This window comes from Cebus imitator, unplaced genomic scaffold, assembly GCF_001604975.1.
Source record: "Cebus imitator isolate Cc_AM_T3 unplaced genomic scaffold, Cebus_imitator-1.0 Scaffold750, whole genome shotgun sequence".
NCBI lineage: Eukaryota > Metazoa > Chordata > Mammalia > Primates > Cebidae > Cebus > Cebus imitator.
The window spans coordinates 419,189-437,411 of NW_016108065.1; the positions used below are offsets into that span (position 1 = coordinate 419,189).

Consider the following 18,223-nt stretch of genomic DNA (forward strand, 5'->3'; position numbering starts at 1 on the left):
GTTGCCATCTGCCTTCCAGTCCACTGTCACGGCTCCCGGGTAGAAGTCACTTATGAGGCACACCAATGTGGCCTTGTTGGCTTGGAGCTCCTCAGGGGAGGGCGGGAACACAGTGACCGTGGGGGTGGCCTTGGGCTGACCTGGGAGAGGGACAAAGGGCAGAAGGTCAGAGTCCTGGTGTCCACCTGGGGAGTCCCTGACCTCAGTGCATGAGGATGGGTCTGGCTCCGCAGTGCCAGTGCAGGACCGCTCAGATGTGGCCCAAACTGTCTCAGAACGTATCACTCAGAAGGGTGTGACATGAGATTCCTAAAACAAGTCTGTCAGTCAGAAAACCTCTCAGCGTGGCTCCTGCCCATCACCTGTTTGGAAACCTTCCTACGCTTTCCTGGGCTTTTGTACAGACAGCGGACCTTCAACTGCCTGCCCCTGCCTCACCCTGTCATCCTGACACGGTCTGGCTCTGGGCCCTGGCTGTGTTCTCTGAGCTCTGTGAACCTCCTGTCGGTTTCACTCTAGAAACTTCTCACTGGGCACAGCTGCTCTGGGTTGGAGGAGAGTGGGTCTCACCTAAGGACTCTGTTTCTACCCACATCTGTCTCTCCTGAGCCTCTGCAGTGGGGTCAGGGCCTTGCTCACCCAAGTCCCACTGTCTGTATGTCCTGGTTTCTCTGTCTGTGGAGTCCGTGCTAGAGTCTGTCTGTGTTAGGGCCAATCTACAGTTTCCTCCTTTGGCATGCAGAGAGTGCCCTCTCCCTCCAGGGAGAAGCTGTATTCCTAGAATGCAGTATCCTGGAAACCTTCCCACGAACTAGCCCTGACTCCAGGAGTCTCAGCCCACCTTCCGGGCGCTTGTCTTAGTTGGGATGGGCCTGGCCAGCGAGGCCTGGCTTGGTGAAATCAGGGGTTCCTGCTTCTAGGGGTGCTTCCCACAGAGAGCCAACAGTCACCTCCCCGCACGCCATGGCCTTCTGTGACCCTCACGTGGCTCTTTCAAGTCCAGAGCCTTCCCCTCCCTCCTGACTGGGCTTCATGGGTCCCAGGCCAGCTCAGGGCTCTCTCCTTGGGAGCCCACAGAAACCTGGAGAGGCCCCTGCACCTCCTACCTTGTTCCCAGCCTGGATTCGGAGTCCCACAGCCCAGGGGACTGGGCCCTGAGACTCTGATTTTTCATTCCCCAATCTTGGCTTTGAGGGTTTTGTGTCCTTCTAAAGTCTCCCAGGTGGTCACTCCTTCAAGCCCCTTGTTCCCTCTCCCCTGTGAGATGGGCCACAGCTTCCCCTGCACAAAGCTTTCTAGGCAGATGGAAGCCCAGGCAGGAGAGGACAGAACTGAGCATGTTTTAGGGAAGCAGCCTGGCCCTGGCTGACACACAGACAGACAGACAGACAGATGAGTCTCAGAAGGTCATCCAGTCTAGCGCCCTACCTCTGCGGTCAGAGGTGAAGGGGTCTTGGTGACCCACTGAGGCAGGCAAGCATCTGAACAGGGAGGGGAGAGGTCCTTGCTAGGACTTGGGCTCCAGAGAGAAAGCTTCACCACAGGCCAACACAAGATCAGAAAAGAACAAAAACAGCAGAAAATTGCCCAGTACCTTGGGGAGAGCAGGGAAGGAGAGGGGAGAAGAGACTCACCTAGGACGGTCAGCTTGGTCCCTCCGCCGAACACCCAACACTGTGACACAGGCTCATACAAAAACTCTCCCTGGGACGCCCCCACTCCCAGCCCCCACTGCAGCTGTGATAGAGGAAGCTGGGGGCCACTGCCCCTGGTGGCATCTGCTCGTGAGGGAGTTCACACGGCCCCACCCTCACCCCCACAGAGAGAAGGGAACAGGTGATATCTTGTGACCAGCAGCAGGATCCCTAGAAATCCTGGTTCCTGGAGGACGCTGGCATTTTGGATTTGGTTTTCCCACCAACTATCATGCAATCACGGGAATGATTTTATTGGAGGGCATTGTGTCACTAGGAGTGAATTTCCATAGTCAGGGATAAATGGTCTCCCTAGTGGAGCTGACTCAATACTGACTTCACCCCCTGGGGTGAAGCAGAGAGTGCCGTCTCCCTCCAGGGAGAAGCTGGTTATCCTAGAGTGCAGTGTCCTGGGAACCTTCCCATGAACCTAGCTCTGACTCCAGGAGTCCCAGCCCCGCCTTCCCTGGGCTTGTCCTAGTTGGGATGGGCCAGGCCAGTGAGACCTGGCTGGTCCCCATTGAAAATGCCAGCTCCATCCTGCAGGGTAAAATGGAAGGATCTCCTGCACTCCTCAACCTGGTCTCATGTTGGTGGGCCAGGTGGGGTAGTGGCTGCCATTGCCTTATTCAAATGTGGGGGACGTAAGGGAGCTCCTGAATGTGGTCTCCAGATATCACCTTCTGCTCAGGGAAGTGAAGTCAGTGGGAGATCCCAGACCTGGGGCAGGAAAGGGACATGATGAGACAGAACCTCTCATCTTCCTAGAAATCAGGAGCCATGGAAGCTCCTGAGTCAATGGGAGAAAACCAGATGCCACCTGAAGAGGCGCCTAGGGGTACATGTCCATGTTTTGTCGCCACATTGTCACTGGCAATTCAATATAACTGCAGTGGATCCCACATGTCAGGTGTCCTCACCTGCTAGAGCTCACTCTGGCACTACATCCCCGGAGGATGGCTGGGCACCAGATCGTCAGTTATCAAAGTGGTGAACAAAAGGGAGGAATTTACATTTCTTCTTTTTCCCAAAGCATGAAGCCCACTCCTGGGTGCATAGGGCAGCTGCTGCACCCTCCCTTCATGGACATGCTGCAGTGCTCACAAGAAGGAGGTGAATTGAAGCCTCAACCCTCTGCCTTCCTTCTCATCTGGGGCTCGAAGTTACTGATTATCAAATGCAACCAATTGACCCTCTACCTTCCTTTTCATCTGAAGGTGTAAAGTTATTGATCATCAAATGCAACCAATCGATGCTCCACCTTCTTTTTCATCTGAGGCGTGAAGTTATTGATCATCAAATGCAACTAATGGACCCTCCGTCTTTTTTCTCATCTGAGGCACGAAGTTATTGATTATCAAGCAACCAATGACACTAAAAGAATGACAACACAACATGGGTGGCTTTGCTGGAAGTAGCCACATGTCCTGGGATGGGATTATGCCAGTGTCCAGCTTGAACCCCACTGAGCCTCTTGATGCTAGAACCATTTGTCAGGAAAAGAGAGGTTGAGGGAATCACTGGGTTTCTGCTCAGGGTCACAGTGGCTGCATTCCGACTCTGGGAGGTCCCGGGACCAGCTCTCAGCTCCTGCAGCTTCGGCCTTGCCTGGGAAATCCAGAGCCATTTGGGAGACAGCTGCAGATGGAATGGACCTAAAAACACCTTCACTAATGATAACGTCAAGTATTTCAAGTATTTAATCCACTTAGAAACTACATTAAAACCCACAAATATGCGACAGCACCAGAAAGTCAGCTAAAAATATACACAATGATATTCACAAGACATTGGATGAGACCCTCATTAACTATGATGTCGAGAAATCCTTGATTCCCTCCATTTAAGTGTGCAATGACTTTGGCACTTGCTTCACATCATTGCCCAAGGGAGTAGTTTAGTTATCCTGCTGTGAGTGGGGTCAACTGTGCCATCTCAGCTGGAGAAGGTCAGGCAGGCGTGTGGACTCTGCTGAGGAAATGCCCACCAGGGGCAGTGGCCCGGCTTCCTGCATCACAGCTGCAAGTGGGGGATGTGACCACAACCACAACTCGGGGGGTCTCGCTTCCATCCTCCCGGTGTTGTCTTAGTTTGGGCTGGGTCTTGCCAGGTTCTAGTAAGAAATGCCAGCCTCAACTTCCAGGAAGTTGGATGCAAGCCCCTGTCATCCTTTCAGGGTCTTGTCTCATTTTTGGGTGTGTCTGGAGTGTCTGACATAAAAGGGCTGTGTGAGTAGCACCCCAGTGTGATCGATAAATCCCACCTCCCACTTCCAGGGACCAGTCTACTCGGGGTTAATGGGCAATTCCAGGCAAAAGGCAGGAGAAAGATGTGCCCAGGATAGATTGTGAACAGAGAGCAGAAAGCCATCGAGGTCCACTGGGTTCTTTCAGGAGAATTCTGAGTCCACCAGAAGAGGCACCCAATGGGCCACGGTGGGTCATTGTCATCGTCAATAAAATAGAACCGTGGTGGACTCAAATGTGTCACATACAGTGACATAACTTTGAGCTCACCATGATACCAAATAATTGTTCATCTTCAGAAGATGGCAGGCAACACGGTCATCATTATTAAGATGCTAAATGAAAGGAAAGACTCAACATGTCTATGCTATTTCTTACTGAAATAAGAATCACACTCCTAGAGAAGCACAGAACATATGAGGGCAGGGCTTTACAGACACTCAGTAGAAGGAAAAGGTGGTCGAACTGAAGTGCAGTCACCTTGCATCCGTATACCATCTAACAGCACTGGACACTAAGTGTGAAGCCCATGTGATGTCACAAATAGGTGACCCCACATGGGAGCCCACTAGCCAAGTGGTCTTGCTGAAAAGTCACACTGAACCTTGTTAAACCTTTCTGTCCAAGAACCCATTTTCAGGAAATGCAGAAGCAGGGAGAAGCGCTTGGTTCCAGCTTGGGGAGGCTGCGGACTGCATCCTGACCATGGGAAGGTCCTGGGACCGGCCCTCAGCTCCTGCAGCTCCTGCCTTGCAAGGAAATTAGAAATCAATTAGGAAGACACTTGCAGATGGAACAGGTCTAAAAACATAGTCACCAGTCACAATTTCAAACCGTATTGAATCCGCATAGAAATGAAATGCAAAATCACAAAATACCAATAACAACACAGGTCTAGTGAAAGAAGCATAGGACATTTGTGAAGCATTTGATGGGAAACTTCTTTTTGATATGAAAGAATTATTGATAATTTCTATTTAGGTTTGTAAGGACGTAGTTTTTTTTTTTTTTTTTGGTCCATATTTTTAGAGACACAAATGGAATATTTAGACTAACGGACATGATGTCTGCAATTTGCTTCAGACAACTATGTAAAAGAGAAGTTACTTGATTTTGGGTGGGTCAACATTAGCTGTATTATCCTCCCGTTTGCTTTTCTTGCTGTCAGTTTCCTGTAATATTTTACAAGGCAGTAATGAGAGGGCTTAGTCTTGGGACAGCAGAGGAAAGTCTGGCATCCTACCCTACAGGGCCATTGAGAGGGTGGAGACCAACATGGTCCTCTTTGCTGTAGGGGTCTCAGCTTTCACATCCATGAAATGGGGCCAGACGGGGTGGTGGGAATCAGGACCCTTAAGTTTCCTTCTAACTTGTAGGTTGTGATTTGGGGAAGGGGTGGCTGTGATTAAGCTCCAAGAGGACCCCATTCTCTGCCCCACTATGGCCCTAGAGTTTCCTGTCCTTGCAGGCTCTGTCTCAAGCCTGGCCACCCAGCAGCTCTGATGAAGGCACCTGTCACATCTCTGATGTCCTGGAGGCACCAAGAAGGGGCCTGACAGCACCCAGCACTGATGAGGAGGGCTTCGAAGTGAGTCTCCCAAGGCCACCTCACCCGTTGTCAGGGACCCTGGGACAATTGTGTCTCTGACCTCGGGCTATAAGGGCAGATGTTGGGGCTGAGCCATGTAAGGGAGGGAGGGAGTAGGGCCTGGTGGGGTGGGGTCTAGGGTAGCTGAGTCCCATGAAAGCCTGACTTGCCTGTAGCCCTCAAGTCACACTCACCCTGCCGTGACCTAGTGTGACTTGGCCCTGATTCTTGGGTGGATACGATTTTGACACAGCCTCCATCAGACTATCAATGGATGCCCATTCTGTGCTGGGGATGGTGTCTTCCTCATTCAACCCAGTCCACCTAAGTCTGACCCTCATACAGGCTGGCTATCATGGCTCCAGCCATAACCATAATCTAACTCTACCATATCCCCTGACTTTAGAACTTGAGACTTCACAGTTGCAATCTCAGCCCCTTGCTCTCTTTCTGGCCTGGCCAGTGTCAACCCTGAGCCTGACTCATTTGATCACAACAAATCACCTGTGTGCCTCAGCCTTACCCCACGTCCCAGCGCTAGTGACATGAACACCAGGGGCTTGAAGAGCACTCTAGGGCTCTCTAAGTTGGTTGGGACCGTGAACAGAATTCTTGACTTGTAAGGTTATATAAAATTGTTTTCCCACTGCAGGACTTGTCAGTGCCTTTCATAACTAATGTGCCTTATGAAAGTGAAAACTACACTGAAGTTTTCCATTTTCCAGCCTTTTCATGCCTCCCTCATGATGGCACAACCATGGGCCCCTCACCTAGTAAATGGTCTCCTAACTGCATATCATGGATGGGACAGGGAAGTTCAACCCTGTTCCTGCTCTGGTCATGGCCTGGGCTCAAGGGTGTTCTGCCTCTAGCCCACAGAAGGGCCCCTGGAACACTCCTCGTTTCTCCCCGATACCCCGCTCAGGGACACCACTCTGTCCTCACTAGGCTCCACATCCTTCGCAGGTGGGCAAGGACTGCATTTGAGGGACCACTCTGCAGGGACAACTTTCTGCTCTGGATCATGGTTCCCACCAACACAGGGAGCTCACCCGTTCCCTGGCAGGTTGGGTGGGGCGTGGGATGACGGGGACATGGGACCTTACCTGGAACTATCCCTGCCCCTCAGCAGCGACCCTTCAGCACAGGCACATGACCAGACACAGACGGCATATTGGAAACCCTGGGTTTTACACGGTCGGGTCCTTATTGAGAAGTAGAATTTTGAGGGTGTTGCACTGGTCTGAGCTGATGCCAGGCTGGTGGCTCAGGGGTACAGCAGAGAGTTGGGGAAGGGGTGACTGGGTGAGATAGGACCCTCCAGAGAGATGCCTCAGAGAGGCTGTGAGTCTCCTCCCTTGGGTGACTTTCCCACTGGATGCAGAATTCCATCCGCCCCAGAGAACCCAGGAAAGGTTAGGAATTACATGTAAGAAAAGGAAAACTAAGATAAAACAAGATGTCTGGTTGACAATCAGAATATTTATTGAGGGCTTATTGGGTGCAGGGAGAAGGGCTGGATGTCTGGGGATTGGGGGGAGACACCTCTCCCCTGGGAACGTGCAGCTCCAGGCCCCGTGGGTGGGGTGAGGGTTGGGGCCTAAGAACATCCTTCAGTGGCCACTGTCTTCTCCACGGTTTTCCCTTCGTGCGTGACGTGGCAGCTGTAGCTGCTGCGGGACCTCCACTGCTGCGGCGTCAGGCTCAGGTAGCTGCTGGCTGTGTACTTGTTGTTGCTCTGTTTGAAGGGTGTGGTGGTCTTTGGCCTTGTACCCAGCAGGGTGGTACATGTGCCGTTAGGCTGGTTGTCACTGGTGAATATCTCCTAAATTGCTCTAGTGCTTCCTGGCAAGGCAGAAGGAGCTGCAGGAGCGGAGAGCTGGCTGGGCACCTTCCCCCGGTTGGAATACGGCCACGCCTCCTGGAGCAGGAACCTAGGGCTTCCCTTGGCTTTTATTTTCCTGGAAAACGATTCTAGCATGGAGGGGACTAACCGGATTCAGATTGAACATTGCAGAATAGCTTCCAAGGACCTGGGGCTACTTTCAGCAAAGCCACACATGACAGATTGCCACTCTTGTAGTAATGTTAGCTGCATACGATGGACAATAGCTGCAAGGAAGGCCGAGGGTTGAGGCTTCAGTTCGCCTCCTTCTCATGAGCGCTGCAGTGTGTCTGTAAAGTCAGAACCCTGCAGCTGGGCTCCATTCACCCAGGAGTGTGCTTCATGCTTTAGGAAGGAGCCGCTTTGCACACAGATGATCCAGGGCCCAGCCATCAATCCAGGGTGAATAATTCAAGTGTATTCTCACTCTGAACTCTAGGATTCAAGCCATCTAATGTTTTTGAAGCCACTGTCATTGTATTTAATTGGTGATGACAGGTGGTCACCAGTGATGAATATTTTCCCAATGGGAATCTCCTAAAGGGGCATCAGATTTCCTCGCATGGCTCCAGGGAATTAAATGGCTCCTGATTAGTCAGAGGATAAGAGATCTGTCTTATGATGTCTTTTTCTTTTTTGTCTTATGTGTCTTTCCTGCCCCAGGCGTGGAATTCCCCACTGATCTCCCTTCCCTTAGTGAGACGTAGTATTTGGAGACCATACTCCGGAGGCTCCCTCATGTCCCCCATCTGAAAAAGACAATGACAGCCACCACCCCAGCTGTCCCAACCAACATGAGACCAAATTCAGGGGTGCAGGGGATGCTCCCAAGGTTACCCTCGCAGATGTGCCTGGCATTTCGTATCGGGACCAGCCAGGCCTCATTGACCAGGCCCATCCCAGATAGAACTACTCCAGAAGGTAGGGCTGATATCCCCAAGGTTCCTAGAACACTGCACTCTAGGGCCACCAGCCTCAGCCTCTGCCTGGTAGGAGAGGGGCACCCTCTGCATCACCCCATGGTGTTACCAAAAGTTGAATGGTTGGTTCAATTTTGCAGAGAAGAAACCACCTATCCCAATCATCTGTGGAATTTCACTCCTTAGTGGCACTGATGCCCTCCAGTAAATTCAACCCTGTGCCTGCATGATGGTGCAAAAAACAAATCCAAGATCCCAATGTCCTCCGGAAGCCTGGACTCCCAGGGATCCTGCTATGGGTCACAGGATGTCACCGGTCCTCTTCTCTCTGTGGGTTGAGTGTGGGGGCTGTGTGGACTCCCTAATGAGCAGATGCCACCAGGGGCAGTGGCCCCAGCTTCCTTTTTCACAGCTCTAATGGGGGTTCGGGATTAGGCTCCAGGTGAACCCTAGCATGGGGCTGGAGGTCAAGCAGGAAGGGTGTGGACCGCTAAATCAGGCCCAGGTAAAGTTAGTTTCTGGTTGGTTTGTGGATGGATCTTGATGATGGTCAGTCTGCAGGAGCAAGAGGACATGGGGAAATTGGGAAAATGAGAAAAGTCACCAATCCAAGGTCAAACTCTGCATCTATTGATTGCCTGGGGCAGGCTGTATCAGAGTTGAATTCAGGATGAGCTTCAGGGCCAGGTCAGACTGGAGAAGAGCTGAGGGAATGTGGGCTGACAGCTCTAGGCAAGGGCTGGCCTCCACTAGGAGTCAGATCCCACAAACCCTCCTGCCCACTGAGCACCCTCTCCCTCCCTAGCCCGTGGTGGTGCAGCCTCCCCACCCCATCCCATGTACACCTGCTGCCTCATCTCAGAGACACTCATCCCAGTGTCTCCGACAGCAGATAATGTCAGCCTCCTGGGTGTGGCAGCCCTAGCCGTCTTGGTCAGTCCTCAGTGCCTGGGTACTCTCAGACCCCCTGTCTCTGCCTCCAGCACATCAGGGATGTGGTTGCTGCCTTCAACAGAGCTGCTGGGTGATCCTGATAGGCCAGGGACAGAGCCTGCAAAGGCGGGAAGCTCTGCGGTCACCATGAGGCAGAGAAAGGGCCACTTGGTGCTTGATCACAGCCACCCCTGACTCAAATCCCAGCTTCTGAATTAGAAGAAGGCTAAGGATTCTAGTGGCCACAGTCCCTGTCTTATTTCACGAATGAGAAAACTGAGACCACCCAGGGAGGACCAGATCCATAGCCCTGCTGGGTACAAGGCCAAGGTGGCCTCCACATCCTGGGTGGTGGGGGTGCCATGTGCCTTCCAGGTCACCATCACAGCGCCCGGGTAGAAGTCACTCGTGAGACACACCAGTGTGGCCTTGTTGTCTCCGAGCTCCTCAGTGGAGGGCGCGAACAGAGTGACTGAGGGGGCGGTCTTGGGCTGAGCTGTGTGGACAGAGAAGGGGGTGAGAGAGGGCAGACAGAACCCCAGGGTGTTGTGGAGCCCCTCTCTCTGTCTAAAGTCTCTGGGAGGGTTCACGGTATGACCATCTGGTCCACCTGGGGCCTCTCCTTCTCTCCTTTTCCCCATCCTTTCCACTTGTGCCCTGTGGAAAGCAGGCAGCCCTGAGCCTTCCTAGGAGCCCTTCCAAGTCACCTTTCCCAGGTGGCGCAGCTCCTCTCCTCTACAGCTCCCATTTCCTCATATACCCATGCCAGGCTCTGTTTCTTCGCCCTTGATCTCTGGAGTCTGAGTTTAGAATCTGGCCTTGACTCCCTGGATTTCTCATTCCCATCCCTAGACCCCCCCACCTCCCACTTAATTCTTCCAGGACTCAGAGCCCCCTCTGTGAACTGCAGGTCCCTTGCTCAGCCTGTAGAACTGTCCTGGCAGGCAGCGTGTGGGGAGACCTGAGCCTGCTTTGAACTGGAGCCTCCTATCCCCACAGGCACCAGGCTCTGCCCCAACCCAGCCCACTCAGCTCTCCTGGCAGAGGGTGGGCTCCACCTAGAAAAGCCTCTCAGCTCCTCTGAGGCTCTGGGGAGTCTCCTTTCTCTGCAAGCCCAGCCACAGAATGCTTCACCTCAGCTGTGTTCTTGAGGCTTTTCCCTTAGACTATGAGACTCAGCAGCCCCCATGCCCACCCCAGCAATCTCTGATGACCCTGAACTTCTCCTGGTAGCCATGGAGTTCCCTCCACCCCTCATTCACTCCCATGTGAATGTTAGACTCATCTCCTGAGTCTAACACGCCCTTTGAGGAAGGCAGTAGTCTGATCCATGAACAGACACCAGGCCCCAGAGGTGACGGGGCTCCAGGGACACACACATCTCTGCCTTAAGAGATCTTCTCCTTTCTAATGACTGTCCTGGGAGGGCTGGGCTCTGGGACCTCACCCAGTCTCATCCATCCCTCTGTGTCCCAGTGTCCTCATGACCCAGCACAGGCCAGAGAGCTGCAGCCTGGACCCAGAGCCCTCTCTGTGCCCTTCATTGGTCTTCCCTTGGGGTGACCTCTGTGTCCCCAGGCCCCTCTGTGGCCTTCACAGGCTGGATGGGCATCCAGCCCTTAGCCTAGACCCTGGGGTCCCAGGGACTGTCTCTAAGGCCACTTCAGGGCCCTTATTAGAACCGACCTCTGTCCCTCACTCAGACCTCTGGCCTGGAAGAGGGGAAGGAGCCTGACCCTGCCTAATCCCAGCCCAGGCCCTGTGACCAGGCTGCATCCCGCTGTTGGAAACTGATGGCAGCTGCTCCCACTGTGGGGCCCTTCCTGCCGGTTACCCCAAGAGTAACGCACATCCTCCAGTCCCCATGGAGAAAGGTAGGGGTCAGTGCTTAAGGCTGGGAAGGCAGTGGGGAGGAAGCCCCAGAGAGAGCAAACAGATTTTCCAGAGACAGCAGAGGGTGAGACAGGCTGGGAAAGGTTGAGAGCCACTTACCTAGGATGATGACCTGGGATGTTAGATCTAAAGATGTAACACAGTGACTGAGGCTCGGACCAAAACCCCCAAGGCCAGCACCTGGGGTCTGCTCCCTGGGGACTGGGCTGGAGAAGGAGCCTGCTGTGCATGACTGGCACAGGGTTGCAGTGGGCAGGCTAGGCATGAGTCAGGGGGGTGGCCAGCCCCCCAGAAGTGTCCCGTACCTATCCCCTCTCCAAGGCAATTGTCACCCACAGCCTTGGAGTCACCCCAGTGTGTGTCCTTCCTCTCTCAGGCTGTCGGTGCTGATGGCAATACTGGGACCAATAGGTCCCAGCAACTCCCTGAGTGACATATCCCCTCCTGTGCAGTGTGGCAGGGGAGTACTGAGTTGGCTTGGACCCGTTCAACCTCATCTGGCCTCATTTAAAGGGCCTCTGAGTTTTCCACACAAGTGTCCCCAGTCAAGCCAGGCTGGCTTTCTCTCTGGATTTAGAACACTGGGTCATTGCTGACTCAAGTGGTGATTCCTCTACTTTCCATCCATGGAGACACAGCTCAGTTCCACTTTGTGCATGAAGCTTTTTCTGATATCTCAGATTATTTTTTCCATCTACCTGTCCATCCAACTGTCCATCCAGCTGTTCATCTATTTATCTGTTTGTTCATCAATCTATCATCCATCTATCCATCCATCCATCCATCCATCCATGCATCTGTCCACTCATTCATCCAACAACAGTTCCCAAGCACCCATCTATGTCAGATACTGTTTTTATGCTGGGACATGGCAGGATGCCCTGGCTTTCAGCCTCATCTCTCCTTGAAATCTCTCCAGTTAAGCCCAAAAAGTCCCTTGTCTCAGTTTAGTCTGCAGTTCTTCCCCAGTCCCCTTATGTCTCTGCAAGAAGCTCTTCTTTCTAGCCACTGTCCCCTCCTTGGTGTCTGAGACTGCCCCCTCTCCTCCTTCTTGGCTTCCCTTTCTCCCAGGCCCATGCCCAGCTGCTGACTCCCAGATCTCTACCCTGGGTTTTGCTCTCTGTATTCTCCTCATTGTCTCTGCATCTGACTCTCATTGTGCACACTCACAACTGTGCAGGGGGTCTTAGATCCCTGTTTCCAGCCCTTATCTCTCTTTTAGGCTCCAGATTCATGTATATTCTGCCTCCTCAACCTATGTCTTCTTGGATGCCTTGTAGAAACCTCCAACTCAACAGATCCCAGCTAAACTCATTTCTCTATAACCTTGCTCCCCCACAAAGTCCTCACTTCAGCAAGTTACTCTTCAAGCCAGAGGCCTGAGGACATCCCAGAATGCCTTCCCCTCATTGTATTATCCTCTGTCCTAGACGTCCTAGCAAGATACTATTAACATCCTCCAGAGAAAAAGAAAAACACCCAGGTCACACTCTAAGAGTTTACGATGGCAAGAATCCTCAGGTTTTGCCAAATCTTGTTTTACTTCCCAAGGCAATTTGTTCACATTGGAAGATACCCATTGTGATAGGGCCAGCAAATTTCATCTTAGCAGCAGGTTGTATTTAATACATGTGTATTTAAGACATGTGCAGAAGATTTTTGAGACAGAATTTAATAGTAATATAAATTCAGCACTTGTTTATGGTATAAAGAAAGCAAACATCTAGACTTTTTTTTTAAGTTACTGAAGAAAACTTTCTTAACTCAATGAGGAACATATCCCCAAATTTACAGCAACATTTATATTTAAAGGCAAAACATTTAAAGAATCAGAAACAAGGCAAGGTTGTCTACTCTCACTTTTACTATTCAACATATTCTATAGATTCTAGTCAATGAAATATTAAAGGGATAGAGGAGGAGGTATAAATATTGAGGAAAAAGAAAGAAAATTGTTCTTGGCAAATGATGTGATAGTTGCCCACCCCCACCCCCCCACACACGGAGAATCAGCTGAAGAACTTCTGGAATTAATACAAGAGTTAAAGTGGCTGGATACAAGAGCAACATACAAAAGTTAATAGGGTTCCTTGCTATAGAAACAGTAATCATTCAGGATATAAAATTGGCAAAAAATTATAAATTCAATAAAATTGTATTCACAAACCCTTTATGAATAAAAACAAAGTGTGCAAGATTTGCATGAATAAAATATCAAAACACTTCTCTGAGTGAATGAAGAGTACATCATATCTCTGGACAAAAACGCTGAGCACTATAAAGATAGCAGTTCTCAAATTAATCCCATATTCTGTGATATTACAAACATAACACCAAAAGAATGATTTTTGAAAATTAGGGAACTGATTCTACAGTTCAACTCTAAGAATGACGGATGATAGACATGACTATTTTGAGAAAAAGTAACAATGATGGGTTCTTTTCCTACCAGATACTTAACATACTATAAAGCTAAAATAATCAAAACAGGGTGGACACAGGACTAGATCAATAGCAAGAGAACCACAGAAAGAATGTAATAAATCAGTAATGTAGTAGATGATAAAAGTTGCGTTTATATTCAACAAATGTGTGATGACTGGCTTTCCTATTTGAGAAATAAGGTTTTATTCCTACATCCACAAAAATAAACTCCAGGTGAAATAAAGAAAAAAAACACACAACAAAACACCAATACACTGAATGTACCAGAATAAAATAGAAAAGTGACGTTATAATATTGAAATAAAGACGACTTCCTACACATGGAGGGGTCACAGCAACCATAAAGAAAAGGTTAAACCAGTTCAACACATACAAATGTACAACATCTTTATGGTGGGAGGCCCCATAAACAAAAGACCCATAAAACAGACTAGGGAAAAATATTTACAATATGCATACTACACAAGTGGCTAAAATCCCAAATATATCCCAATATATAGATGCAAGCAACTGAATGGAAAAGCAGGCAACATGATAACCAGTTAATTCACAGAAGAAATACAATCAATCAATAAAAATATTAAAAATCTCACCAGTAATAAAATACACAATAAAACAATAAACACATTCATTTTTTTTGCTCATCAGATAGGCAGACAATAGAAAGATCAACAATATTGTGTCATTGACAAGAATGTAGGAGAGAAGGCACAACCATTCACTGGAATGAGTGGACACAGACTTGGAAGCATTACCTATAACATTTCAAAAGTGCAATCTCTCTGATCCAGCAATTCCACTTTTAGGCGTCTATCCTAGGGAGATACATGAATGCACTTTGTAGGCATACACACATGGATTTCCACTGCAGCATCATTTGTCATTTAGATTTTTTAGTGGAAATAACCTAGATGCCCATTAATAGGGGAATGATTAAATAAATTCTGGCTCATCTAAACTTTGCTTATAAAGCCATTTGAATGTGGTTAATCCGTATGGACTGATATAGAAAACGTCAGTAGTAGATTATTTTTAAAGTTGGTAATATGTGGAATATAGCTCTATTTTTCCAAAATAAAATCCCAACACCAATTCTGTATGTGTGTGTATATGTGTGTGTTTTCAGGGACGTACACACAGGAAAAAGTCTGGAAGTAATAGAACAACCTGACAGTGGCCATCTCTGGGAAGACGTGGGAGATGGTAAGCAGAAGCACTTGCTTTTACTTTATATACTTCTCTGTTTAATCTTTTTTTTTCTTTTGCAAGGCAAAAGAGTAATGTACAGAAGTCATTACATTTTGTAAAGTGCTCATTACAAAAAGAATAATGTACAAGAGTACATTACTTTTGTATTAAAAATTATATTAGAAGATAAAAATGAAATGTCCCTTTTTGTGAACAATTTCACAAAACCAGAAAATTATAAAGCCACAATGGAAATTAGGTGAAATCCCACCAGCCAGACAGACACACCATTGACATTTTCCTATATTTTCGGACAGATTTTTGAAAATGCATATATACTTTAAAAACACAATTGGGCCAGGTGCAGTGGCTCATGCCTGTAATTCCAGCACAGGGGAAGCTGAGGCGGAAGGATTGCTTGAGCCTAGAAATTTGAGATAAGCCTGAGCAACATAGCGAGGGTCTGTCTCTAAAAAATAATAATCCCACTAAAAATTAGCCAGGTGTAGTGGCCTGTAACTGTAGTCCCAGCTCTCAGGAGGCGGAGGCTGGAGGATCGTTTGAGCCCTGGAGGTTGAGGCTGCAGTGAGCTGTGGCTATCCCACTGCACTCCAGCCTGGGCAACAGAGCAAGGCTCTCTTTTGAAACAACAACAACAAAACAGCCCCAAATACAATTGTGTTTTTTTCACACCCTTTTTGATAGATGTGATATTTGGGTTACTTCCAGTTTTTTCCCATCATTCATAATGCTGAGCTAACCACCCTTGTTATAAACATTTGGTTACAGCTTTGATTATTCCCCCCTTAAGATAAATTCCTAGAAGTGGAATTGCCCAATTTAGATAAATACATTTTGTTGTTTTACTCACCACCTATTGCTAAAATAGTTATACCTTTTCAATGCCCATAGACAGTCCCAGAGAGTGCCTGTTCCCCTCTGCTCAGCCCTCACTTCAGCTTCATGCTCCTGTTTCATAAGAATCTGGGACCCTGGCTGCTCTGGACCTGTGCCTCCTCCCCAGCCCCAGGGCATGGCTCCTTCCAGGCTCCCCACCTACCCTGGACCTGGCTGTCACTCCCTCTCCTCCCTCCTCTAATCCGGCCTTGCATCAGCCTTCGATCTGGCGCCAATTGTTCCAAAAACACAAATCCAACCCTGATAATCAATCTCCTACCTAAATCTCTCCAAGGACTCGTCCTGGACACGGGGATGGGTCATGGACCCTATGGTCCATCCCCTTCCCAGTCACCCAGGAACTCCCAGCCTCACCCCTCGCTCTCTTCTCCTCTGGTGCTGCCCATCACTGTCCAGTGCCCCTTGATCTGTGAGACCAGCCTGGGCATCCCCCAACAGAGGGAGCTCCGCTCTCCCTTTATTGCTCCAAACATGGGCCATGCGCCTGTTCCAATGATTGGACAGTGCCCCTCGGTTCAGCCCACCCTCCCTGTGTCCCTGAGCCTGGCCCCAGTCAGCATTTATGAGCAAGTTGGTGAATGGAGGGCCTTAGGGGAGACCAAGCCAAGCCCTCACTGCCTTCTCCAGGGAGTGGCCCCTGCCCTCACTGGGCAGGAGGCACATGGGCAGAGAGGAGGAGGAGGAAGAGGGGGAGCAGGAACAGGCCTGGACACCCTGTGGGGACAGTGGCCGCCACCCCCTGTGGATGTCCTGCCCCTGCCTCTGTTCCTGCCCTACCCAGGGGACTAGGACTAGGTGATTGAGGCATTGACCCTGGTGCAAAATTTAAGTGGGGCCAGAACCCAGAAATCAAGAAAAATAATAGTTTAATATGATATTACAAACAGTAATTAATTCAAACAAATCTGTGATGGCCAAAATATCAACCTATTAGTTAAAGCCAGTGTCTCCCAGGACCCTCTTAGGGGTTAGCTTCCTTATCACGTCTCTGGCTTGTCTCCCCTTGGTCATCCTTTCCCAGCTTTGCCACAGGACCCCCATATCCCCTGGAATCTCTCGCCCCTTACCTGCCCCACAGCCTCCACAGGCTGGACCGGCTGCTTCCAACTGAGGCTGCAGGGTCTGGGACCCGGCTCTGCAGTGTAGCTGTTGGGCTCGGTAGGCCATAGGCGACCGTGGCCAGACCCAGCTGCAGCAGGGGCCAGCGCTGCCTGGGACCAGGGCCCAGCTCCTTGGGGGTCTCACGACTCACTTGCTTGTCTTAGGTTTCATTGGCCCTCAGGGTTAGAGGCACCTCTGGCCTGACTTGCAGTATGGGCTCCCTGGAGGGTGGCACCCTGGTCTCTCTCTCCAGCGGGGCTGTTAAAGTGCACCCCAGTCCGTTGGCCATGTCCTCTCCTTGGAATGGCTCTGGTCCCTGTCCCTAGTCCAGGCCCTTCCAGGGTCCATGGCTGTTACCCCTGGGGATCTCTCCCAGAGGGGCAGCTACCAATTGCCCTGCTGTGGTCAAGATCCAGGGCTCAATGGCCTCCCATCACAGCTGCCTGCCTGGCCCCGCCCCTGGGGCCCTGGGTGGTAACACCTGACCCACTTCCCTTCCCCAGTTCCCCAAGGGCACCCTGGTCTGTGGAGCATCTCCCTAGGGCCTAGAGAGCTGCCCAGCAGGAGTCCCCAACGGCTTGAGCTCAGGGGGTTGGGGCTGGGGCTGGAGCTGTGGCTTCTTTTCTGATCAGTCCCCCAGGCTGGGTGCCTGCACACTGCACTCCAGCCGGATGGGCCCAGCTCTTCCTTGGCTGGGTTGGTCAAGCCTGGCCGGCTACCCTATGATCCTCTCCTGAGTCAGGCAAGAGCCCTGCAGGGAGTGATTCTATATCCTTCAGGCAAGGAAAAGTGGTGAAATCATAAATGTGGAGTCTATCCAGACCTAGGTCTTCTCTGGGCCTCAGTTTCCTTATCTATAAAATGGGGAGAGAGTTCTGCAGCAGGGAGGTTATGAGGGTTAAAGACACCATGTGTTTGCTAAGCATTCAGGGGGCGTTGAACAGATTCAGGTCCTCTTTTTGTTCTTTTAGTTTGGGATTCAGAACAACATGTGGGGTTTTCATGGGGCAAGTGACCCATGGGGCAAGCTGCCCCTCTGGGAGAGATCCCCAGGGGTAACAGCCATGGACCCTGGAAGGGCCCAAGACCATTCCTTGAGCAGGGAGCAAGCTGTGCTGGGATCTAGGAGGGAGCTCGCCCCCTGCATTCCTATTCATCTGTCCACCTGGAATACTCGTGCCTGGCTCTGTTCAGCAGTAGTGGAGGAGGAGAGGGCCGGCAGGTGCTTTGAGTTGGGGTCCTTTTTGACTGTGATAAGGAAATGTGATGCATAATACAATAATAATAGCAATGCTCCTTAGTGCTGGTGCTTTACAAGCCTTAATCCTGGGAGCTAAGATCATCTACTGTCCCCCACAATTGAAGATGAGGAAATGCTGTTCAGGCTGATTCCCTACTTTTTTTTTTTTTTT

The 18,223-nt window shown here is 50.3% G+C and overlaps 1 protein-coding gene, 1 long non-coding RNA gene and 1 gene segment (V, D, J or C); all 3 read right to left on the reverse strand.

The window, feature by feature from the left end:
• The window catches only part of LOC108296891 (immunoglobulin lambda-1 light chain-like), a 95,802-nt gene that overhangs the window by 15,383 nt on the left and 62,196 nt on the right, over positions 1–18,223 (reverse strand). The window lies entirely within an intron of this gene.
• The window catches only part of LOC108296890, a 67,481-nt gene that overhangs the window by 4,333 nt on the left and 44,925 nt on the right, over positions 1–18,223 (reverse strand). Inside the window, 1 exon segment of the V gene segment in view lies at positions 1,635–1,672. Coding sequence covers positions 1,635–1,672 — 38 coding nt within the window.
• LOC119469631 lies at positions 6,991–17,245 on the reverse strand. The gene is made up of 2 exons (XR_005198469.1): positions 16,778–17,245; positions 6,991–8,888 (listed from the first exon to the last, which is right to left on the reverse strand). It is a non-coding gene; the product is annotated as an uncharacterized LOC119469631 (long non-coding RNA).